The sequence below is a fragment of the Macrobrachium rosenbergii genome, chromosome 15, assembly GCF_040412425.1.
Source record: "Macrobrachium rosenbergii isolate ZJJX-2024 chromosome 15, ASM4041242v1, whole genome shotgun sequence".
Lineage (NCBI taxonomy): Eukaryota > Metazoa > Arthropoda > Malacostraca > Decapoda > Palaemonidae > Macrobrachium > Macrobrachium rosenbergii.
This window is the reverse complement of record NC_089755.1, coordinates 23,155,193-23,182,037: the sequence shown is the minus strand read 5'-3', so window position 1 is coordinate 23,182,037 and position 26,845 is coordinate 23,155,193. Positions and strand designations below refer to the sequence as shown.

Sequence of the window (26,845 nt, the reverse complement as noted above, 5' to 3'; positions counted from 1 at the left end):
TTACTTTTCACAGATATAGATAAAATATTGTGTGAGTTACTTTAAAGTAGTTTCTAAGCCCATTTACTAAGTTTATTTCTAGTAATTCAAACGTTTCATTTTAGCTACATGGATCTAATATAGCACATAATCATTTGAAAAGGTGTGTCTAGAATTGATTCTGATACTACATTTTACTAGGAGCATAAACGAATTTAAGTAAATATGATTGGTTAGTGCCTGTCACACCATGTTATCTACGGTACAGTATTTGAAACAAACGATCCAAATCAGTAATAACGAAAATGTCCTTATCAACATGTCGAAAAGCATTAGGTTCAAAAAGGACGCAGATTTTTTATTATGCACAACTATTTTGGTAAATTAGCCGAATTGCAGTGACAATCAGTCAATAGAAATAAAACTTCTTTGTGTTCTAGAGAATGTTAGTCTTATTTTCAGCTAGAGTTATTAATTTTTAAAGATTTAGACAAAGTCAGATTTTCTTAAATAACCATATCAATAACTTCAAACCAGCTCATATAACCTTAGAATTCCACACTACACAGCTTCTAATGCAGAGCACTTGAGGGTCCTTGCAGATGTGTTTTTCAATAGTTTAATAACTCTTTCTATTAGAAATTTAAAGTTATTTTGATAGCAAATGCTGTTCGTCCTGGCAGGCTGCGATCCGCTCACCGCCCATTATGCCCCGGTTGGTGGGTTATGCCGCCAGCACCGAGTGCACTTTGCAGGTGTTACGGCGCCTCGTAGCGTCCCTTCGTCCGGTAAACTGCAAATCCTCTGGCCCTTTGCAGTACATTTTGTTCATATTCTCTTTCTTTGCCGTACTTAGCACCTTCCCAACAACCGTCGCATACCAACCAGATATTCCTCGAGCTACATCTTTCAAACATTTTGCTGCACTTTTCAGCGCGAATAACCTCAGTAGTCCCCAGCTTCCTTTGCCTTTTGGCCCCTGAATTCCGGCATTCATTCTGCTCATTATAACTCGTAAATTCTTCTTCAGCTGAAAGTTGGTCACTAGCTTGAGGAGAGCAGCAGATGTACGTATAATCATGCTTTAAAGGGTGTGCATTATGAAAATGTGAATTTGTCAACCTTCTATCCTGCAATGCAAGGGAAATTGGATATGTAGCTACACCAATACGAACACCCATGTACATCAGGAGTTTTAGAGTATGAGTTCGTACTAGCTTTGAAATTTCATGAAGTGTTAACAGTAAGGCCCTAAGTACTACAGGCATTGGTTAATCAATCAGTTATAAAGTTAGTGCTTTTAAGGTAATACGCAGTAGAATCAGTTTTTTGCTAGTTGTATTTAAAATCCTAGAATTTTTTGTGCTAGTAAGTTGACATAATCACTTTGAATATTATATCACTTTCATAAATATGTACATCAGTTTTCCATTTGAAATGTTTAAAAAATCATGTTTAAATTTGCTGAATTATTGTAATTTCATAATTTGATGTATTTTTCAACTATCACTTAACCAATGTTGGTCACCTTTTTAGGATTTGTATTTAGGATCATGCCGTTGGCCAAAGTCTCACTCTCATCAGTGTACTGGGGTTAATGTTTGTTCAGAAATTATGCTTAAATTTTTGGAAATAACACTTTTGATGTATCTGTGCAATACGTTTGTATGGTAATCAGTTAGTGACTGGCTTTTTGAATTCTCTGACACTGACACTGCTGTATTTCTGCCAGTCTCACAATCACCACTATGATAACAAATCCAGCTGAGTGGATTTGTATTACATGTTAACTTGAGGCTCAGCCCTACACAGTACATTATATTCAGTAGGCAAGCCATACTATAAATATGAAAAAAGCTAAAATTTGATAAAACTGATATGTTCTTGTCATGAAACACAGACATCTTAAGAAAACACTGATGTTAAAAATAGGCTACAAAAGTACTTGATCAGATGAAATTTAAGATTTCAAATTGATATCATGGCAAAAGTCATGAATTGCTTTATGTTTAGTTTCTTATATTATTGTGTCATTTGTTAATATATTTTTGGTTTGAGACTCAGATTCTGTAATTTATGAGGTCGTGTAGGATCATAATTTGTTCATAGCATGCATTTTTTTCTGTAATTTTTGAAAAAGTCTTTTGCATTTGAATATTTTTGTCTACACTGTAAAGCTTCTCTCATAACTCTAGCTTTATGATGGTATTGCAATGTTTGAATTATGCTTTCACTAAATTTTTTATCATATGGATGCAGCATGAGTCAGTAGCCTTGTTTTCAATTAGAATGCTTATTTTATTTTTAGTGTCATAGTTTAGTAACGAGCCTAATTTTCATGTTTTGATGTGGTCAAGAGTGTCAGTCGCTGTGAAATTGATTATTTGGGATGCTTGTTTAATCTAATCACGATTGTCTTGCACCTCTCTCTGTCTTTGTTACTGAAATCCACAAGCGTTAATCTTCAAAACCGCCATCAGTATCATCTATTTTGAGTCGTGATGATTTCAAACTCAACGTCCTCATGAGATCGAAGACTTTAGCAATTTCTTTCCTTTGTGGCTTTTTAGGTGATTACAACTTAAATGCTGTTTTCTCAGGTGCATGATACAAAATCTGTTAGTCAACGACTGCACATAAGGAAAAGGAGGCAATAAGAAATGGCATCCAAAATACTGTCTCACCTGTTTTGGGAGGTGGCCAAATTTGTGCATGAGTCATCTGGCAAGAGTGACAGCTCCATACCTGGGTAAAAGGTTAATAAATCAGGGTATTGATCTATCCTTAGGATTCAGGAGGAACTTCTCGGTGTCACAGATAATGAGGTCAAATTATTGATGGCACCAAAATAAACCTAGGCCTTCATCAAATAATAAATATAGTGAACAAATGTGCAAATATATATATATATATATATTATATTTTAAATCTATCTCAGATATCCCTTGAAGTTATCTACTTTGTCACTTGAAATATCTGAGATATTCTTACCATCTGAATAGTACTTCCACCGTAAGTAAGTCATATCTGGAACATTGTACCAAAATATACTCACAAGTAAAGGCTTCTCTGTAGGCATACTTTGGGGCACTGGCTTCTTCCAAATTAAAATTATTGGTTAATCCAGTATGCCAAATTCTACATTAGGTCAGATTGATGTCAAACCTGCTCAGGCCAAGCCAGATCCCATAAGCCTATTTCTCCTCAGATCTTTGTATATTTTTACTTTATTTAGTAGGGGTTCATATTTTTGTTACTTTATTTAGTAGGGATTATTACCATTTGTTGCCATCTATTCAAGTTTTAATTACTCATTTCATATCAGTGTGGAACTTTTTTTATGAAAAATTTGCATCTTGTGGCACCTTTAACCTCTCCAACAGTTAGTTCATTTCTTGGCATTCCTCCATGAGCTGGGGCCCAACAAAACTGAACCACTGATGTAGAAATGAATGAGGAACTCCTGAGCTATGTAATTTTGATATTTATGAAAAAATCTGGTTGGTCAGTCACAGGTAATAGTGAATAGCCTGCCACAGATGAAGATCCTCTTCTTGATTGTGAATGAAGGGAAAAAGGATGGCAATAGATGTTGTGGAATGGTCCAGGCAGCTTGGTGTTTGGGTCTCTACAACAGTCAGCAGCAAATGAAAATGATCGACCCCACTGACATCCAACCTGCCTAGTGTGCATGGTTCTTCCAGATAAACTAATGTCATTAATGCATCTTGAAGATGCAAATGCCAGTAAAAAACTGATACTGCACTGAAGCTTCATCCAATGGTTTTGTATGAAGACTCAGTAAGACTTTAGGATCAGAGAAAGATCCCAATTTTCCCAGTTATGGAGTTGGGTGACCTGTGAGGAACCTCCCTCTCAAAATCCTGGATGAGCCTCTTTGATGTCACTGAAAAACACGTCTAGTCCACAAGCTCAAAGGCTTCTGAGAGGGCAGCTTTGGGCTTATAGCCCTTTTATGGCAGAGAATGAAAACATTTTCAGCTTCTGAGGGAAAAGAAGAAAATCTTTTAACACATGAATAGTCAAAAGAGCTGAATTAACATCTGTACTAAATCAGTTACAGAACTGACTCTGCGTCACCTGGTAGAGATTGTTTGTGGAACCTCAGCAGATAGCTTCAGCTTCCTCCTCTATCAAAATCTTATACCTCTGAGACCTTGCCAGATAATCTCCAAGCATGAAGCTACATCTTAAGGCTGCCATGGAATCGTTAAAAATCCACTGACTGAACAACTTCCAGGCTGGAAGCTTCTTGGTATTGTCCATTGAAATGGATAGGTCTGTTAATCTCTCCAGTTGCATCAGAAGGGAATAGTGACCATCATCTTCATATTCTTGGATACTTGGAGCCTTTTCAGGACCTGCCTGAAGATGGCAAGTGTCCAAGTTGCCCCAGAGCTGTATCATTGTGGTTATCTTCCAGGCTGCTTGGTCAAGTGTGGCATAGTAGTATAGAAAGAGCTTGCAGTTTATGGTCTTTGCAAATAGATCCACCAGTGTTATACCCCACTGATGCCCAAGAGCCTTACGGTCACCAAATAAAGTAGCCATTTTGACATAATGACCTGCTTCTCTCAGGGAGAATGTTCCTATTATTTTGTGCCTCCTTGGAGCAGCATTTGGCTCTGCCCACATCAAGCTGTACAAAGATAGCCGATAGTTTCTTGGATAGTATACTACCCTTATTCTCCACATAAACCAGGATCATCAAGTATGTCATCACACCAATGACCTTGCCAACCAGTTGCATGGTGAATGCTTGGAGGATTAAGACAACAGAATTTAGCATGAGGAAGTTGATATGCTACCTCCTGTCCAGCAAATTCCAAGTTCATGTTGTTTGGTGTGCCAAGCCTTGGCTTGCCACTGAAGATTGTCAAAGATGCCTAGGCAACTTTCTGCCAGAGCCACTGCTGACCTTTGAACTTATAGTTGCAACCATAGCCAATATAATCCAAAGCTGCAAACAGCTAGCCTGGTTTGGTTGTAACCATAGCCAATATAATCCAAAGCTGCAAACAGCTAGCCTGCTTCCATGTTGATGACATACCCAGATACATAAAATTCATTGTCAGTGGCACTGGGGCCAACTTCTCTCAGCTTATAGTCTCTTACTATGGCAACCTTGACAGGAAAGGGGCAAGTCTTTCTGGTGTACCCATGCTACTACTGCTGCCAAGGTATTAGTAGACTTGTGGAGCCAAAATAAAGTAATTTCTTCTAAATTCAATGCTCAGTGATATGGGGGCACATCCTTTATGTCCATGGATTGCCAAACTAAAGCTACCATTTTCATCCTGAAGAAGGATGAAGAAAGAGAATCCATTGCACGACTTTGTTAAGCTGCGATCTTTTAATTATTGGCAGCCATCCTCCTTACAAACCAGGCAATTCATGCTCCTCTCCCTTATCACCTGCTTTTACAGGATCGACCTTAACTCACTGTCCAAAGCCTTGAAGGGAATTTGCTGGCCATCCCAGAATCCCAGACTACTGCTATCACCCGACTGCTAAATCTTTAAAATCTCTGAAGACAAGCTCTCTGTAATGAAAGAACTATCAGCAAGTGAGTAGTATCCACTTCCTTCTGCCTCCACTACCAGAGGATTACATTTTAGGCTGTCCACCTTTCCTGAGCCAAGAGAGCTTGCTCATGGCAGCTTCTGCTGCCTGTTCATTGTGATATAAAGCCCTGGCAGATGACCTCTTCTATTTGGAGGAAACTACTGCCTGAACAGGGTTGATGTACTGCCTATTTTCAAAATAATTTTCCGGGAGAGTCCAGATCTGAAATTCTCAGATTCTTGATGTACAAGGGAGACAAGATCAGAGCCACTCGTTACCAAGTTGCACTTCATGACAGCGTTAACCAGCAGGTATACAGCTGTAGTACTCTAGTGGATGATGGAAGCCTAGCCAAGAAACGTTATCAACCTGTCTTTGGTGCTTTCCTACAATGACCTGGCTCCCTTGGTCGTTGAACTGATGGCTCTTAACACCCATTCTTGATAGAAACACCTGTGAATTTGATAAACCTATTGAGATAGATAGGCAGGAAAAAAAGTATGGTTTCACAGTTTTATAACCCTTGCTCATACTCAATTTGATGTCTGTGATGGAATTTGTATAGGTGGCTGGCTGATAAAAAATATGGATGCCTGAGTCATCCAGGGTTGAATCGGCAGCTTCACAGCTGATACCGTAGGTTTCTTCTACCTCACAAGACTGAAGATACTATTGCACTCTGTCTAGGAAGGATCTTTAATGAGGCTTCATCCTGCAGAGCCATGACTACCTGGTTCATACTCGGCAGTTTGCTCCACTAATAACAGTGCTCCTTGGTCCTGTTGAATCTATTCCTTTTTACTGGAAAAGAGGATGTCCTTGGCATTTTGTCTGGAGAATAGTGGGCTTCCTTAGGGTCACAGGGGCAACACTAAATCTAGGGCATTGCAGTGATTTCATCTTAGACCCCTCCTTACTTCTACTGGAGTTACAAAGAGTATGACACTTAATGGCTAGAAATTTGCCAGCATGCAACAACCTACTGTAGATCAAAATACTTCCTTACATAAGTGAGCATCCTGGTGGTCTTATAGGTCTTATGGCCATATTATTACTTACAGCAACTCTTTTCTTGCAGTGCACCTCCAAGGTCCAGATGGTAGAGTGTTTTAGTTTGTGTCCGGGATATTTGTAGATGAATAGTTATCATTCTATACATAAGCAATTATCATCTGATACTCCTGTGGATGACCATCTCAATTGGACAGTGCTCGTGCTAACTTCTTTAAATCAAGCATCCAAATAGTCTCCCTTCTAGGGCAGTTATCAGGCTGGTCGCCCCAATTTCCTGGCTTCGTAGTAACTTATTTGGCACTGCTACTGACAAGTGACTTAGTTATTGAACATGTACTCTCCTTTTAATAGGCAGGATTGCTGCTGTCTTTCTTTTGGGATGACAAAGTCACAGTCACTACTATTGTGATCACTATCTTGGTTTTGGTTGCACAGCAGGGTCCTAACAGCAGTTATGGTCACAGCTGGAGCAGGAAGACCTTTACTTGGACTGGCTTATGTGGTCATGGTTCCAACAACTTCTCTTGCAAGAAGGAAATAAAAGAATATTCTCTGGTTAGGCATTCTGCTCCCTCAAAATTCCATCAAGCAGCAGCTGAGGACCTCTGCTTGAATTATGACAGGCATTGGGCTGTCTGGATAGATTTTAGGCATATTTGCCAAGTACTGGGAAACAATGACCATTCAGTGCTTAAAATCAAACATTAATTTAGCTAAAATTCATTAAACCATAAATTAAGATAATAAATTGTCCACAAAAATATACTCATAATATGAATTAAATCTGTAAAATTGGTTAAAAAAACTTAAATTTTGAAATAAAAGTTAATTTTCTTAAAAAACAATATTACTTTACTGATATCACAATTGTCATCAGGTACCTCACTCATGGAACTGCCATAGAGTGAGGTAACTCTCCTCTCTCAGGTAAAACTGGGCAATCAAATTGGGAGTTCTGGAGACCACAAATGATGATGGCTGGGTCACATATGTAGTCTGTAACATGATCAGCTGGTTAGATGCAGAATGGGTACTAAGCAGGAGAACTGATCAGTGGCAAGGTGGAAGACAGGCAAGCAGGTAGAGCAGTGGACAGGTAGGGATGCAGGTGAGAATCAGTTAATGAGCGGGCAGGATGGTTGGGTTGCACCTAGGCAGTAAGCTGCAAGCATAGTCCAAAGGCAGGCTCTCCACAGCTACCAAGGAAAAGGAAGTCTCTGCTGCCCACATGAGACTCATCTCATCTTGTATGTCCACCTCGTAAAGAGATGCGACCACTGATCAGGTGACCAGTTGTGACAAATCGCACAGTAAGGTTGAGAGGCCACAGTGGGACTTACATGGCAAACCTTTACACGTTTGCCAAGACATAATGATACAAGGACACACCAGATGCACCATACAATACACAAAAATCAAGACTTAGATAAAAAAAAAAAAAAAACAGTAAAATTCTGCTAGCATAAACAACATACAGGCAGTCCCCGGTTATCGGCGGAGTCCCGTTTCTGAGGGTGTGATGATAACCGAAAATCGGTGATTCGGGGTTATCGGCGCCAAAAGCACCGATTTTCGGTTATCAGCACCTCTGTTAGGTATGTATCGGCGCCAATACCCAATTATCGGCGCTGATAAGCAGAAATCGGCAATTTTCGGCGCTAGACAAGTGCCATAAAACCAGATCGCTGTTAACCGAGCCTGCCGCTAACCGGGGACTGCCTGTACACATAACAATGCAATAACAAATGACACAAAAATATATTGGTTGTACAGTTTCTGTTTTCATGTTTTTTCTATGAAGCAACTTTCCCTTCAGGGAGACAGCTTTTACTTATTTTCAGGGTTATAATTAATAAGAAACTGGTACATTATCATAAAATTAGTAAGATTTCAAAAGTCAGTAATGATTAGAGTACACTCTAAAAACACGACAGTTCTCGTTAGTACAAAAGAGACAAATTGTTAATGCTGGAAAATGTACCCAGGAAAAGTACAAAAAAGTACAAGTCATAATTACCAAGAAATTACAGTGCAAAGTAAGATTTGTCTAATTAGCATTTACTTACAGTACACTTAGAGATGCCCAAATGAAGGGGTATACAGTGATGCAAAATGCCAACCTCTGGATTATTTGCTAGTTAAGCATTCAGTAGCTGTTGAAGTAAGCACGGAAACCTTGCCCTAGTATAAAATTATTGTTCTCACTAATCCCTAAATAACACAAGAGTATTGCTAACAGCTACAGAGAAGTGTAATTGTGAAGATAATAAATGTACAATTACTGGTAGGCTCACCATTAACCCAGCAGTCTAGTCAGATACTGGTGATGGACAAGTACTTGCAAAGGAGTAGAAATTGCACTTGTTGTTCATAAGAGAAAGAAGTGGAAAGGCTGGGAGGAAATGAATTTGGTAGTGATTACAATATTGCTGAATAATGGCAATCTTGCAGTAAAACGATGGGAAGAATACTATGCACATAAAGCTGTTAGCAGTATTGCATAACCAGTGATTGAAGGTAACTGATAGGTAGCTGATGGGTCACATGGTACTTGCACTTTGCCCTAGGAATATGTGAGTGACAGAGTTATGATGAAACACACTGCTACTTTGGTTTTAATGCCTTGATGACCTTTTATAATATAAAAATTATTTCTTTAATATTACACACTGGACTACTCTTTCCTTTATAATGTCATTTTCAACTTCATTTCAGTTATGCTGTTTGCCATCTGGAACGGACAGTGAAATGTGTGCATCCCTGGTTTGTCTAGCAGATAAACTTCCTTCTTTACAAACAATAGTAGTACCTGCTTTAGATTCGTTTTTATTATCTCCAACTTTGAAATATTTTAAAAACAGTAATGTTGAAATTCGACATAAATGTGCAACGGATCAAGTTTTTACGCACTGGGAACCAGAACATTAACCTTACCTTTGGCTAAAAGGTAAGCTGTTTCTGATCTCGTGTATGATTTCTGTGATTTTGTAAAGTTTAATAAAAATATATTTTAGAAACATGCTTTGTTTTCATCTTTTACATTGAAGGCAAATGGAAATGCAGGAATTGGTAATTGTACATTTTAACAAGAAATAAATTTGTATGCTGAAGGCAATGAATGATATGAGGGGAATAAAAGTTATGTCCAACAAATTCTGTGATGCAGTACTTTCAGGTTCAAGTGACTGTTATTAATGTCTTCCCAATTCCATTTTTTTATATCAGACAATTTAATCACCTTATAATCAGAGATTAATAATCTCCAGAATCTGTTTAAGCATACTACTTTGATGCATGATATTTTACATTATTTTACACCCAAGTAAAAAAATATTTCACTCTTTTAAAATCTAGTGTAGTTAGAATCAGTAATTGGTATGAAGGACAATGCTACTTCTAACTAATAATATACTTGCAAATGAACCATTCCAACACCTGTTAATTTCTTCCACTTATGATAAAATCCTCATTTTGAGAATTTTCATCGATAGACAAAAAGTATAGTATAAGGTGAAACTCAAACAATTAAGTAAAAGCCATACATGTAAAACAAGACAGAATTTTAATATAATTCAAATACAACACGAGCATATTTAAAGTAACACTTGGCAATTTCATTTTTTCTTCCGTATGAAGAGTTTTTTTTCTTCTCCTTCTGCTTCTTCTGGGGGTTTCGTCACGAAGACTTCATTAGTTGGGTCACCTATGTGATCATGAACAGGTCTGACCTTCTGTATTTCCAGCTGATTTAATTTATTTAAGTACTTCACAGAATCCTTACTCTTCAGGTTTCTACGATACTGTGAAAAAATTGCAAGTGAACTTAGTACAGAACAACATAATTTAACAATTAAGTTAACATATTTTTTAAACATGTAAAAGTACAATTAAAGCTTTGCCATCTCAAACATTATGCTAAGAACAGCATTTTAAATAAAGTCTTTAAAGTTCAAAAGAAAGTCCTCCTGTTCTATCCCAAATTTATACAGATGTTATCATAATAAAATGGAAAATCATGACTAATGAATTTTTGCTCCTTTTCACCAATCTCAGCCAACATATGACATAAAATCTTTAAAGTTCAAAAGAAAGTCCCAATGTTCTATCACAAAATAGAAAACCATGACTAATGAATTTTTGCTCCTTTTCACCACTCTCGGCCATTTAAATAAAAAAACTGATTCAGAAAACTTAAATTTGGCAATAGTTTTCTCATGCACCACTATAACAGAATAAAAAAGAATGGCCTAAACACAAGCCTTCATCTACTGGTACATACTGTGTTTGGATTAACAAAGTCCTTGTTCTCCCATAACGTGGCTCCCCCAAAGCTATCCTCAAAAATTCTGATGGGATCAAGTACAAATCGTGGACCTGCAAAAAGAAGTAATGCAACTGGTACAAACATAAAATAACTTTCACATGACAAAATCTGACAAATTTAAAATTCTATTCTCTGAAATACAGGGCTTATTTTGTTGATATTTGTTACTCCTAGTTATAAAAATGACAGAAGTTATTACCAGAAAGGGTTAATGACTATATTTTAATGAGAAGAAATTGTGTTAGAATTATAAAAACAGCCATCCTGCATCTTATGAAAACCAACTATGTTTGTTTCAGCTGAGACAGTACTGAGAACCAGAGTCAAAATTTTTTTTCCTTTTATTAAAAGGAATCTAACCATTCAGATGAAGCTTATGGTCTAGTAACACTAATGAACAAGGGTATATTTCAGCTATAGCCTAAAATGTGGTCACTGCATTTAAGTGATATTTGCTAGTCCTGCATCAAAATGTTCTAAATTCAGTAAATGAATTTAGTTTACAGAATACTGTGTAATAGCAAGGCTCGCTATTGTCATTTGCATTAAATGCATGAATAAATTTATAAGTTCATCCTCAACTTACAGCGCCACCGACTTACGGTGCTTTTTCAGTGCCGTTTATGGAATTTCACACTGCCATAATTTGATGTTTCATCACGTTACGTACAGTGCTGTAACTTGATGCAACATCAAGTTATGGTGCCATAAATGCCATTAAAGTGCCAATAACAGTGAAAATTTGACTTATGGTAGAAATCAACTTATGGCAGGGCGCTGGAACGGATCCTCGCTGTAAGTCAAGGGCGCACTAGTTCCTTTATGATACTGATAAAAACTACTTAGCAACTACCTTGCACAACACAACTTTATCACAAAATACACAAACCAATGTACAAATTTCACATTTATAACTTAACTCTACAGTGCTCCACAACTTCATGGGGATAGGTTCCAGAACCCACCACGGAAATGCAAAATCCCCTCTAAAAACGCTTATAACTGCTTAATACCCTGTACCCCATACACGAAAATGCTAATAACTGTCTACTTGAAAAGTTCACTCCCTAATTTAGTAGTTCAAACAAAATTATACCTTAAATTATCATACTAAAACAGTTTAATACCAATTCAAACAAAAATATACCCCAAACCATCATCCCAAAACACCCAAAGGCATCTTAGATTAGTACCCTTTTACAACTTTTACTCTTACATATATATACGCCCCCTAAAATGCTTATAACAATGATTTACTAATTTTAAAATATTAATATTAATGTAAACACAGCAAACTATCTACAAAAAGTTTAATATAAATTAAATAAATCTTTAATAAAAATTAAATAAATCTGTCTTACAGAATGTTTGACAACTAATCAAGTTACCCCTGTATACATAAGCATACCTATTTTCTCATAGTATTAAAGTTGTCCCATTTTCTTTGTATACCGGTAAAAACAATTCAGGTTATCACTAATTTGCTTTTTTTTTGTAGAGCAACACTTTATTCACTAATTACTGTATTTTTCCATATTGTGTTTGTGACCAAATACAGATTTTTATGATAAAAATAATTTAGTGTACTTACACTGTAGTAGCCTAATGTACAGTATCTATTAAGCTCATTCCAGGTTGTGCCCCATTCTGAGCATAACAGGTGTACGATTCAATTCGATTTGATTCTCTCTCTCTCTCTTTAAGGGTAATTTAAGATGTATTTGAAATGATATTACAGTACTATAAAGTGGCCTTCGATGACAGAGCATTGTACAATATTTAAAATATTCACTAATTATTTTAATTTTATTTTCCAGTCTGCTTTTGCTGGAAAGTAAAATGAAAATAATTAGCAAATATTTTAAATATTGTACAATGTGGTCTATCATCCAAAAACACTATACAGTAATATAATTTCAAATACATCTTACATTACCTATTAGAGAGAGAGAGAGAGAGAGAGAGAGAGAGAGAGAGAGAGAGAGAGAGAGAGAGAGAGAGAGAGAGAGAGTTGAATCGAATTGAATTGAATCGTACACCTGTCATGCTCAGTCTGGGGCCCCAACCTGGAATGAGCTTAACCCTTAAACGCCTGTTGGACGTAACAAACGACTAAAATTGTCTGTTGAATGCCGAGTGGATTATCTTCAGCGCCGACTACAAAAATTTCAACCTTCGTCAACTTTGACTCGACCGGCTGGTTTAAAAACGAATTGTAAGCTAAAACTCTTACATTCTAGTAATATTCAATCATGTACCTTCATTTTGCAACAAATTGGAAGTCTCTAGCACAATATTTCTGATTTATGGTGAATTTTTGAAAAACTTTTTCTTACGCCCAAGAAAAAATACCAAATTACTTCAGAAATTCTTTTGTCATTTTGTCGAATTTTTGCACTGTTCTATATTAGCTGTTACATAAAGTTTTATATATGAAAATGTGCACAATTTCATGTACAATACAACAGAAAATAACTCATGGTTGTAGCTTTTATCAGTTTTGAAATATTTTCATATAAATCACTGATAACTGCCAAAATTTCAACCTTTGACTGTCAAGACTTTGACTTTTCAGAAATGGTAAAAACGCAATTGTAAGCTAAAACTCTGCATTCTAGTAATATTCAATCATTTACCTTCATTTTGCAAAAAATTGAAGTCTCTGCACAATATTTCGATTTATGGTGAATTTTAAAAACTGTTTACTACCCCGCAGCAGAAATTCTTTCACACGCCAGAATGTTTGCACTGTTTTATATTACATCTTACATAAAGCTTTATATATGGAAATGTGCGCACAATTTCATGTAGAATACAACAGAAAATAACTCATGGTTGTAGCTTTTATCAGTTTTGAAACATTTTCATATAAATCACGATAACTGCCAAAATTTCAAGCTTCAGTCAACTTTAACTCCTGACCAAATGGTAAAAATGCAATTATAAGCTAAAACTATTACATTCTAGTAATATTCAATCATGTACCTTCATTTTGCAACAAACTGGAAGTCTCTAGCACAATATTTCGATTTATGGTGAATTTCTTGAAAAAATTTTTTCCTTCGCCCGCACGCTGTAAGCGAATCCATGCACTCTACATCTCAGAAATTCTTTTCATGTGTTGTCGTTTAATGTTTGCATCATTTTACATTATATACATAAACTTTTTATATATGAAAATGTGTGTACAAATTTCAAACATTGAATACAACAGAAATTAGCTCATGGTTGTAGCTTTATCAGTTTTGAAATATTTTCACATAAATCACTTATAACTGCCAAAATTTCAACCTTCAGTCAACTTTAACTTGACCGAAATGGTCAAAACGCAATTGTAAGCTAAAACTCTTACATTCTAGTAATATTCAATCGTTTACTTTCATTTTGCAATAAATTGGAAGTCTCTAGCACAATATTTCGATTTATGGTGAATTTTTAAAAAAACATTTTCATTACGCTCATGCTGTAACTCGCCAACATCTCAGAAATTCTTTCAAAGTTGTCGTAATATTTGCACCGCTTTATATTAGTCGCTTGTCACGTTAAAGTGATGGTTTTGCGGAACTGCTGGTTCCCCACTCGTTCCCCTTTGTGGATTGCTGCCTCCTTACCTTCAAGTTTTTTTGTTTTGATGTTCTCATTGAGCTTCCGCTTCTTGCTTCAGTCGGGTCTGGTAGGGCAGCGAAAGTAGCGCAGGGCAGCAGCAGCAGGCAGTTTTTGGAGTCGACGTTGGTCGAGTTTTTGAGCAGCAAATTGGAGCACTGACTAGAGGTGGGAGTGTGACCATGAGTAGTCGTGTGACCACGAGCTGCTCATCTTTGATGACAGCGTGAGGCTGTCCTGACGCTCCATCGGGTCATACTGGTTGGTGGGTTCTTGTCCCTGTTTGCAGCTGAGGGCTGACTTGGTGCCCGATGGAGGAAAATGTTTGGTATTTTTTTTTCTGCTGTTGTTTATTTTTGCCTTTTTTTTTTTTGAGCTACTTTTGTTTATAAAGTTAATTGTTTATTTAACTTGATTTTTGTTTAGTGCTGCCTTTTGGTTTTTTTTTTTTTTGTCACTTATGGTTTTTATCTTTTACCAGACCTGACTCACTTGTAAATACTTGCCTTAATAAATTAATATTGCCTACTTTATTGTTTTTGTTGTTTTCTCCTCCTTTGTTTGTTGCATCTGCCAGTCATGACAGCCCCGTTCCTGAGTATGTTAAAGAACCTGCATAACGCCCACTGGTCGTTACATCGCTATAAAAGTTTTATATATGAAAATGTGCGCAATTTCATTTACAATACAACAAAAAATAACTCATGGTTGTAGCTTTTTCAGTTTTGAAATATTTTCATATAAATTACGATAAATAGAAAAAATTAGACTTTCTGGTCAACTTTAACTCAACCGAAATGGTCGAAAACTGCAATTGTAAGCTAAAACACTTACAGTCTAGTAATATTCAATCAATTAGCTTCATTTTTCAACAAACGGAAGTCTCTAGCACAATATTTCGATTTATGGTGAATTTTTGAAAAAAAAGTCAAGTTTACATCCGAGAGGCATTTAATTCATGCATCATTTTGTGATAATATTTTCTCTGTGTTGCTTTGATCGTTTTAAAATTTGTTATATACCAAAATCATCGCAATTTAGTGTACAATACAACTAAAAAAAATTAAGTCATTAGCTTTAACCGTTTTGTTTACAGCGATTTGTATAAATTATATATATGAAAGTTTTTTTCGCTGTCATATATTCCAATATTTATATATGATAATGATATTTTTTTCATTTCTGATGGTTGCATACTAAACTTCAGGCAATGACAAAAAAATGAGCCAAAATGAACTCTTAATCTTGAAAACTAAGCGCACAGATTTTTTGAAAAACTTTTTTCCGCTTTGGCGCTTAACTCAACCAACGCCTCCGGCATATGGGAGACGTTTTTGTAAATAGGGCTCAAAAGGGTTAAAGATACATCAGAAATCATAATAAGTACACTGTAAATCATTTTTATAATAAAAATCAGTATTTAGTCACAAACACAATATGAATAAATACAGTAATTAGTGAATAAATAGTGTTGCACTACAAAAAAAATGAATTAGTGATAATTTTAGACATACGGTCCATATAAAAAGTCTGCGAATTGGTGAAATTTCCCACAGAAATTTGAAAGATATGTTCCACAAAAATCCACGACAAAAAAATGAAGGTTTTTAAGCGGGGTAGCACTGTATTCATCAAACACACCTGAACTGCAAAATTCCAATATAACCAACACCAAAGTACTCTTATTAATCCCTCAGTCTGAAGACATAAATGATACCACATACTTGTTTTGTTACCTTTCAAGGGTTCCAAAAAGGAAGATACAACTCATACACAGAATAACATGCAAGGGTTTGAAAATTGCCTGTTCCCTTTATTTTAAAGTCCACCATTTAACACAGGATTAACTGATGTCTATGAAGGTGACAGTCAAGACAGTGTCCTTAACTAGCAGTTATAATATTGTTCTGCACTAGAAAAATTACAATTTTTTAAAGTACATTATATTTTTCCTAACTATACTAATCTGAGGTCCTTTACATTAGGAATTACTTACAGCAAAGCTGGAAATGGCTGTTAAAACTCTTGAACACGGTGGTTAGGCAGTAACTACCATCCAGTCCTTAACTGCAGGAGTCCCCCTGCTTGATGTAAACATTCCAATTTGCCTTTCGGTCCAGGTTTCAGATAGAGGGTGGCATGAGGTGGGCATAAATATAATGTAAAGGACCTCATGTTTGTACAGTTAGGAAAAATGCAATTTACTTTAAAAAAAAATATTTGTTCCTACACAGTATACAAACCATCAGTCCTTTCCATTAGAACTCATTTGTTGGAGGAAGAATCTGAGTAGTCTGAACTGACTGGAGTTCCCCTTGACCTGGGCTGCTACTAACTGGTTGAAAGAGTGAGGAGGAGTACCTACGCCTCTGACATACTGATTGGAGTACTGTATAGAACTTTGAGATCAATTGTCACACTTCTGAAAACTTTTCAAATGAGTGAAGAATCGTAACTCATACAAAATTACTCTAGGAAGAATCTAAAGAGTCGGAGGCAGTAAGGCAAGAACCAGAAAAGGGTTTGTCTTATTGCCAAGGTCTCCTACCTCCCCTAGCCAGAGGAAGGAGAGGGATTGCTTCTATGTTTCTAGGAAAGAAAAATAGAACAGGTGCTCGATGTGTAAACTTACTGCATCAGACGCCAAAGGAAGAGAAGCAGGGGACGAGGAAGGAGGAGGAGGAGGAGAGAGGAAGAAGTTTGCTCTTTGTAATCCCTCTCCCCTGTACATCCCAGGCAAGATGCTACCTGTCCTCTTACTGGAGCTGGGTAAGAAAACACAACTTGCTGAGCAGCCACCACAGGTCAAGGAAAGGGGGTTCCAAGGACTAGTGGGCAAAACCCAAAGGTAGAAAGACATAAATGTGGTCTGATGAGACCACATCTCTGTTTTTAGACCAACAGAAACTTCCGAGTGCGAGGGATGGACCAATGCCATTGACTTAGTGAGCTCTGAAGGAGTGTTCCAGGTGTCGATGAACGTAAGCTGCAGAGTACAGTACTAACCAGAATTTGCAACAAGTTTGAGTTGCATTGAAACCACAGAAACACGAATTTTCATTGAACCTTACTAATGGTCATACATGAGTTTTTCTGGCTCCATGTCCATTTGCAAACACTGAGAAACCCTGCAAAAACGTTTATGTTTATTTTTTATAAATTTTTCAAGCTTTTATGTGTAAATTAAATAACATTTAATATTAAAAGTAATAATTTCTCTCTCTCTCTCTTTTACTGAGATGAGAGAATTTTTATGGTACATGTATACAGGTATGTTTGTTTGTTTTGTATGATAAATAAATTTTTACCTAATAAAAAATACTAGTTTTCAAATATTAATATGATTAATAATAATAATAATAATATAATAATAATAATATAACTGTAAATACAAAATTCAAATTATTTTAAACAAACATATTCTTACCCTCATCTTTTGTAAGGAGGTCCTGGAAGGCAAAAGTTGTCATACATGTCATTTAACATGACAAGAAGGAGAGTTGCTGATCAGTGGTCAAATGTTTCTTGTAACTCTCTCTCTCTCGTTTGAAGAATGTTAGCCAACCTATGTGTTACTGTTTCTCTGTATGTCTTTAACTGTACAGTAGATAATTTTAAATTGATCTAATTTTACCTGTACCGTTTACAAAGAGTAAATGCGCTGTTCTAAAACATAGAGACAAAGACCATTTCAGAGCAAAGAGAAAGAGACAGAATAAAGAAGTTTTTAAAAACGAGGTTGAGAAGACTTCTAAAAATAGATCGGTGGAATGGGGGGGAGAGAGAAATAGGATACTAATCTTCACACACTCCTATATTCTTACATTAACCATTTATTTCTTTTTTAGGGTAATGTATTGCTAACTTTTTAAATGAAATTACAGTAACTTTAATTTCATTTAAAAGTTAGTTTAAACTGAATTTCCATCATTTGATATCGTTAGTTTAATACTGAATTTCCATCATTTGATATCTAACGTAGAATAATAACTCTCTCTCTCTCATGTTATTCTCTCTGTCTCCATAATATTTCATAAATAGTTTAACTTGATATTTCAAGTAAGGACAACACCTCTCTCTTTCTCTCTCTCTCTCTCTCGTGTGTTATTCTCTCAGTCTACGTAATAATTGATAAATAATTTCACTCTCTTAAGTAAGGACAACCTTTATTTCTCTCTCTCTCTCGTTCACAGTTAGCCCTCAAACATTTTTACAACTTATTATTTCTCTGTATGCGTCTTTACCTGTACAGTAGATAGTTTAAATTGATCTAATATTACCTGCACTGTCTACTTAAGTGTAAATGTGCTAGTGTGGCAAATATGTTCTAAAACACAGGGACATAAAAACTAAGAGTTGTATTAGTCAAAATAAAAAACACTTGTTTGTTCATGAAAAAGCATTTCAGAACAAAGAGAAAGAGATGTAGAATAAAGAAGTTATTAAAAAGAGGTTGGGAAGATTTCTAAAAATAGATCAGTCAGAAGGAGAGAGAGAGAGAGAGAGAGAGAGAAATTCTCTTCCAACTCTCATTTTTATGTCAACCATTTATTTCTTTTTTTAAGGGTAACATATCAAGCTAACTTTTAAAAGAAATTACAATAACTTTAATTTCATTTAAAAGTTAACTTAATAATTTGGGAGCATGATTTGGGTCATATTTAGTGTTTTAACTTTAGAAATAAGCATTTATTAGCATTTTTAGAGACCATGCCAAACTTACGCTATAAAATTCACCCTGTGAGGAGTCCTGGAACCTAACCTCGTGTAAGTTCTGGGTTTATGACTGTTTCTTTGGACACTTTCTGGGAAGAGTTAGTACTAGTGCAAAGTTGTTGACATCCATCAGAGATGTCAAAGACTTCTTCAGAAAGTACTGCAGTACCCTAACAGGACAAAGCAGTGATTGATCTGGATCATTGACTACAAAGTCCAAGGGGAAGGGGATCATGAAGAACTTGAACCTGACAACAGGTGCTGACAGGTTTCGAATTTGCTACGACATCTGAGATGGAGTCAAAAAACTAATCCCCATCCCTTGAATGCTCACAGCAAAGAGGGTCCATGAAGATGTCTATCCTCTTCTCCAATGCCAGTGAGACGAGATGGTCTTGAGAGTCAGAACTCTAGGCGACTCTCAAAAGGGCACGTAATATTGTACTGATTTGTGCTTAAAGGTACATTTATGTTTCTGAAACCAATGAAATTTTTACAATACAAAATTTTAAAACAACCCTAAACAAGAGTCAAACATGCCGCCCAGGGGCCTGAGGTCCCTGGGAGAGCAAGACCGATCGAAGGCTTCTCATCAGTAGCTAAACCTCAACTGAGGAGAAAAGGGCTACTTCTGGGTGAAAGACTAAGTCAAATGTGGACCTAAGTCTTCACAACTGCACCGGAGAGAAGTAACTCTCGGCAAAGAGGACACGGAGGTCCGCGGCCTGCTGAAGAGCAGATCTGACCAGAGAAAAAAGTCCTGTCAATATCAACCAGCAAAGATGGCTCCAATCCCTGGGTACTGCTGCAGAGGATTGATAGAGATATCCAGCTATCTCCATTGCCACTCAGCGAGAAGCCTATGCTTGCAAGGGAAGCTGCATAGTCTCCAGTCGTGAAGGCACAGGGACTATACTGCCTGAGGAACTGCTTCATGAGGAAGGGAGAACGCTCAGAATGGCGTTCTCCTCCTGCTGGTGCCTTGATGAAATTACTATTAAGTCATTGGACTATATGACAGCAACATAGTCAAGACCTGGCAGTGGATATCCTTTAGGAGAAGTAAATGTTTTCCTCCGGGTTTTGTTTGTGTTTCATCGAACTTCCTTTCCATCTCATCAACCTGACTTCGGGCAGCCAGCCTGGCTAGAGCTAGTCGATCTTGGTGTCCTGTCGTATCACATCATTGCAGAAGTTGTCCCCAGCAGGATCAGCTTTGCACAATTCTCTAAATGGAGAATGAAGGAGATCTGCTCCCAGTTCTTAATTCTTTCCTCTCTGAAGGATGAGGGCAAAACTACATTTTCTTTTTTCTTTATAATTTTTACAAATTTCTAAGAGTATGATATTCTTAAAAACATGGTTCTGTACATAATGGCATACAGTTTCACACTCACGGCAAAAGAAAGCAAGTGTCTTCTCTCTGCTGTGGTGTCCTTTGCATGTCGGCAGACATAGCCAGCCCTTTGTACTCTGTTTTTGGCACCTGGTGGCACTGGCATCGCATAAAATGAAATACATGCAGAAAGTCGGGTTGGATATCCAACAGCAGAGCTAAACCAGGTGAGGGCATTCAACAGCATTATCTTATAACAGCTAGTGTCATTTCAATAATGAAATCTGGCAATGTACATTTTTTTATGGTTCTTGAGCGTAAACAGTATTTGTGCATCCAACATTGTCCCATCTAACATGTGAAAAAAAGTTTCTTGTTCCATTTTAGTTTCTTAAAGCACAATCAATAGGCTCCTGTATTCCTGGAATAAAGATACTGAAAGAGGGCTGAGAACGTATACCAATTATCCGAGGATGTTGTGCAACTGGAACGTCAAGAACTGAAGTGAAGATGTAATGCATTACTACCCTAATGCTATTCTCCTTGCATTTTAAAATGATATTTTCATAATAAAATAAATTTTTTGAACATACTTACCTGGTAGTTATATATATAGCTTAAGTCCCTGACGTCACGGCAGAATTTCAAAACTCGCGGCAATCGCGATCGGTAGTCAGGTGAACCACCTGTGCGCCCTCTACCCAGGTACCTGGAACCATTCCAACTATTCCTCAGATCTTCCATGCCCCTAGTCTCTAGAGGGGAGGAGGGTGGAATTTAATTATATATAACTACTGGTAAGTATGTTCAAAAATTTATTTTATTATGAAAATATCATTTTTAAACATCTAACTTACCTGGTAGTTATATATATAGCTGATTGACACCTTGGTGGAGGGTCAGAGACAGCCAACATCGTTGGAATTTGCTTAAGGGTTAATAAACCAACTTAAGGTCCTTACCTGGATTAAGGAAGCTGACTTCAATGAACTCCCTCATTTTGTCTGCTTTCCTTAAGAGGTCCAGCGATCCACTCAGGGGCTGAAGACCTCTCTAGGAGCTGCCAACCGTGTACCAACCTCTATGTGACAGACAACCTATAATACCCTTTGTTCCGGGCGCCACCAAGGAACAAAATGATCATTTGACTAAAATTAATGATTGTGGAAGACTGCATTCAATCTTCACAAACAACCATAAAATTTCAAACATTCCAAGGCAAGAACAAAGGGTATTGTTTTATGGAATTGGGATTAAGGAAGCTGAGTCCAATGAACTCCCTCATTATGTCTGTATTCCTTAAGAGGTCCAGCGATCCACTCAGGGGCTGAAGACCTCTAGGAGCTGCCAACCGTGTACCAACCTCTATGTGACAGACAACCTATAATACCCTTGTTCCGGGCGTCACCAAGGAACAAAATGATCATCTGACTAAAATCAATGATTGTGGAAGACTGCGTTCAATCTTCACAAACAACCATCAAATTTCAACCATTCCAAGGCAAGAACAAAGAGTATTATTTTATAGGATTGGGTTAAGGAAGCTGACTTCAATAAACTCCTCTCATTATGTCTGCATTCCTTAAGAGATCCAGCGATCCACCCAGGGGCTGAAAATCTCTAGGGGCTGTCAACCGGTGTATAACCTCTATGTGACTAGACCTCCTCCTCAATACCCTTGTTCCGGGCTCTACCAAGGAACTTTCATCCCAATGATTTAAAAAAAAAAACTGATTGGGAAGACTGCGTCCAGTCTTCACAAACAACCATAAAAATTCTTAATTCCAAGGTAAGAAAAAGGGTATTGGTTTATGGGATTGTAGGGGTATTCCCCTCTCCCATTACTGAATTAGATGCTATAAACGGGCACAGCGTATAGCAATCTTCGTGATAATGTCTTGACTTGTTTTAGATAGTGAGAGGCAAATACTAACTTGCTTCTCCAGAAGGTCGTGGTCCAAGATACTCTGCAGGACCTGTTCTGTTTAAGAGCTACAGAGGTTGCTACTGCCCTGACCTCGTGCGTCTTTACTTTCAGAATCTTGTAGTCTATCTCTACATTCCATATTTGCTTCTTTTATCAACTGTCTGATAAAATAAAACAGAGCATTCTTCGACATCTATACAGAGAGCTTTTTTGACTGAGCACCAAAGCCCTTCTGTATTCCTTCTAAAGTCCTTTGTCCTATCCAGGTAGAGCCTTAGAGCCCTTACTGGAATAGGACTCTCTCTCTCTCCCCTGTTATGTCCGTTAGGTTCGAATCTCGAACGTTCTGGGCTAGGGTTGTGATGAGTATTCATTTTTGCAAGGAAGCCTAGTTGCAGTGAGCAGATTGCCTTTGCCTTGTATAAAATCTATATTCTTGCTGAGAGCATGTATCTCACTAACTCTTTTCGCTGTATCCAAACTGACCAAGAAAAGAGTTTTCATGGTGAGGTCCTTAAAGATGCCCTCTGCAAGGGATCGAACCTACTCCCCATGAGGAACTTCAGGACCACGTCTAGGTTCCATGCTGGTGAGTTCTCTATACAAATTTGGGTTACAGAAATATTGGAAGAGGACACATGGTTGTCCTTGCACCATCCTCTAAATACCTCCCACTTGGATTGGTATACCTTAATGGTGGATAACTTCCTTGCTTTTCGCGATAGCGCTAACTGCCTCCTTCAAAAACTTCTGGCTCTTGTGAGTTTTCCGATAGTCCAAAGCAGTTGCTAGTAGCGCTTGTAGGTTTTGTAATATCTTTCCAAGTGAGGTTGTTTGAGTAGATCTACTCTCTGAGGTAGGCTACTCGAATGTCCACCATCCAATCCAGTACTTCTGGGAACAAATCTCTTGTCGCTTAGTAAGGGGCCACAAGGGTCATTCTGGTCCTCTCATGTGACACAAATTTTTTCAGTACCCTGTGTATTATCTTGAAATAGGAAATGCATACACGTCCAAGTTGGACCAGTCCACCAGGAACGCGCCTATGTATATAGCCCCGGATCTGGTACTGAGAGCAGTAAGTGTCCAACCTCTTCGTTTGCGCTGTGGCGAAGAGATCTATGCAAGGACGTCCCCAAAGTCCTGATGTAGCGCTTGATTCTTTGAGAGGACTTTATTTCCTGCTCAGAATGTCCGCCCTCACATTTTTTCTCCCCCTTGGATAAAATGGGTTACTAGTTTTACATTCTCCTCCTTTGCCCAAAGAAGAGATTCTCTTGTTGTCTCGTATAGAGACCTGGAGTGAGTGCCCCCTGTTTGCTGATGTAGGCCAACGCTGCCGTGTTGTCGGTGTTGACCTGCACCTCTTTGTTCCCCACTGTGTTCGAACTCCTGAGAGCTAGAAGGATTGCAGTTAATTCCTTCTGATTGATGTTTAACTCTCCTGCTCTGTTCCAGGAGCCCGAGACTTTTATTTCCCTCGTGTTGCTCCCCATACTGAGTCCGACGCGTCGTGGATAACAACACTAGGTCTGGGTTCCTCTAATATAGAGAAGGGACCTTCCTGGAGCTTGACGGGACGTTCCACCACTACAAATACGGTCTTATTGGTTCCGAAATGGGGATGCACTTGGTCTCCAGTTCTATTTCCTTGTCCCAGTTCCGATTTAGATGAAACTGTAACGGGCATAGAATTAACCTCTCAAAGGAGACAAACCGCTCCAGCAAGGAAAGGGTTCCCAGCAGACTCATCCATTCCTTTGCCAAGCATGACTGTCTCTTTATAAAGTTCTGAAATTTTCTTGAGGCTTGTCCTGTCTTTGCAATAAACGGAAAAGCCCGAAAATCCTGACTCTGAATCTTCATCCTAAGGCATAGAACCTCTTGGGATGGGAACGGCTGAGATTTCTATCTGTTTATCAGTAGACCTAATTCTTTGTTAGACGCTGGATGCCAGTGCATCTTGCGCCCTGAGCTAACTCCACGCCTTGGCTTCCAATATCTTGAAGCCTGACGCCTGACGCCCAATGCCTTGACGCTGACGCCTTGGGTTCATTGACGCTTGTCATCATGGTATTTCACTCCTAGATGCTTGACGCCACTGCATCCAGCGCCTAGAATTTCATTCACTACGTTCAGCGTCTTAAACTTCTGGACGCCTAGAAGCTTTAGTTGGACGCCTATTATCCTTCTTCTGTTTTCCTGGTTGTCACGCTTTGCAGCTGGGAAGACAAAGTCTGCTGCATATTTTATAGTAAAGCTATATGGGGCTTCCTGCTGTTGGGGACAGGCTGGGGGAAGCCTCAACTACGGGGTAATTATTTCCTTCTCATCACCAATAATGGACCGTGGAGGGGTTCCAGACGAGTACCAATCCGAAGGAGGAAGAGGAGGATGTACGGAAGGCAGCACAGTGTCCGCCACGCTCTTGCAGCCCGGTATCCTGACTGAATAGAACTGTCTATGTTTGTTCTTAGTAGGAGAGCTACCCTTGGGGCTGGAAGGGAAGAGCTCCGCTGCTGCTGTGGCTACAATCTGTAGTCTATGAAGTGTTATCATAACGTCCCTCAATATTGGGTAACTTGCTCTTGAGAGGTCTCTGGCTCCAGAGCCAGACGTCAACCTTGTCTGTTTAGGCCAAAGAGAGAGACCAAAACTATAAAACCTTTCCGTGAAGAACTTCAGAAAATTCTTGGAGATCGGGTGCATGGGGACGTGAAAATCGCATCCTGGAGGTCCAGTGAGGCCATCCAGTCATGCTGTCTGACCGCTGCTAGAACCGATTTTGTCGTTTCTATAGCGACCTTTGTTTATTGCACAAAAAAGTTGAGTGCAATCCCGTCTAGCACCGGTCTCTAACCCCCAAGCATTTGGGGATCAGGAATAACCGAATGTAGAATCCTGGGAATTCGGATCCTGAACTCTCTGTCTGGTCTCCTTTGCAACATCATAGACACTTGTTGCTGTAGAACCTTTGCCTTGGTTCTGTCGTTTGCAACTGGCAGAAAGGTCGAATTGTCTTGTTACTAGAGGGGGCCTACTCAGGCTGGACAGTCCGGCTCCTACCGAGTCTGCAGGAGAAGAAAGGCAGGTCCTTCTTCTTCCTGTGTAGAGCCTCTTCACGTTGTCATTCATCTACCCGCCCTAGAGGAACCTCTATCAGACGGCCGACCATGAAAGAGCTGAAATACCTGAAAACAGGAACCTCAGCCTTACTCTTTTTTAGCGATGAAAGTCGAGGTAGGACTTTTCTTGCTGTTTTAGATCTTAAATCTTACGTGGTTTTCTGGGCCAAAGATGAAAAGGCCTCTATACCAAACCTTGAGAGAAGGGGTGAGAGAAAAAAAGAGGTATAAATCAATTCTGATTTTGATTGGACGTGACCCCATTAGCCAGGAAAGAGCAAAGATGGGCCCTTTTTCTTCAGGAGTCCCGCTGAGAAAGGTGCAGTTGATTCATTGGAACTATCTCCAGTCCTTTATCCATACACGACATCAGATATATGAGGAAAAACAAAGGCTGTCTTTCATTGTTTCTCCTTCGAAAGTATCCATTCTTCGTAAATGCTGCCCTCTTAGACGCCTTCACAAGAGTAAATTCTGAAGGCGGGAACGAGGAGCAGTCAGGATAAATTTCTCTGGGAAAAAATTTCCGAAAATATCTTCATAAGCCTTTTCAAGTCTGATAAAAGCTGATGGCCTTTTATATTGTCTTCGTCAGAAATCTCTACAATAGGATTCACAGGAGAATGCGAGATATTATCATTCTCTTCTTCGATTTTACGAAGACGGAAGTAGCGACGTCTTTCAAAGTATCATCTTGACGCCTGGCGTCCTGGCGCCAGTCTCTTGACGCTCGTGTTGGCGTCCATTTTCTTGAAGCTTAATGTCTTGGCGCCCAGCTTCATGACGCCCTGGCGCCCTGGCGTCTAAATTCTCGACACTTGACGTCCAGGCGTCCAGCTTCTCTACGCCTGACATCCTGGCGCCCAGCTTCTCGGCGCCGACGCCCTGGCGTCCAGCTTCTCGGCGCCGACGCCCTGGCGTCCAGCCGACGCCCGGCGCCCTGGCGCCCATACTTCTAACTTTCGCTGTCCCGTCAAACCTAGAGGTTACTTGAGAACTGGCGCCTGTCGACATCGGTCAAAGCTTCCTCGGTTGACGTGCAGCAACCAATGGACGAAAAACACTTTAACCTCGCCTTTCCTATGGCGAGGGTGAGCGTCCCTGGGAAACGCCAACAGATACGCTCGAGGACGACTGCTCGGTAGCTAAAGCCTCTTGCCTCCCTTCGTCTGTCGACTTTCCTTCTCACAGGGGTTGGTGAGCTTGGAAGAGGTCTAGGACTAGGAGCACAACAG

General features: G+C 38.6%; 2 protein-coding genes across 2 annotated transcripts in view; one reads left to right on the top strand and one right to left on the bottom strand.

Moving 5' to 3' along the window:
- The window catches only part of LOC136846458 (uncharacterized), a 144,228-nt gene extending 134,632 nt beyond the window's left edge, over positions 1-9,596 (top strand). Inside the window, exon 7 of the mRNA XM_067117253.1 lies at positions 9,295-9,596. Within this exon, the coding sequence (XP_066973354.1) occupies positions 9,295-9,507 (213 nt within the window). The 3' untranslated portion in view covers positions 9,508-9,596. The remainder of the gene's footprint in view (positions 1-9,294) is intronic.
- Positions 9,597-10,122: 526 nt separating this feature from the next.
- The window catches only part of LOC136846459 (ribosome biogenesis protein BRX1 homolog), an 82,369-nt gene continuing 65,646 nt past the window's right edge, over positions 10,123-26,845 (bottom strand). The window contains exons 5-6 of the mRNA XM_067117254.1: positions 10,859-10,953; positions 10,123-10,379 (exon numbers count right to left, since the gene is read on the bottom strand). Of these exons, the coding sequence (XP_066973355.1) occupies positions 10,194-10,379; positions 10,859-10,953 (281 nt within the window). The 3' untranslated portion in view covers positions 10,123-10,193. The remainder of the gene's footprint in view (positions 10,380-10,858; positions 10,954-26,845) is intronic.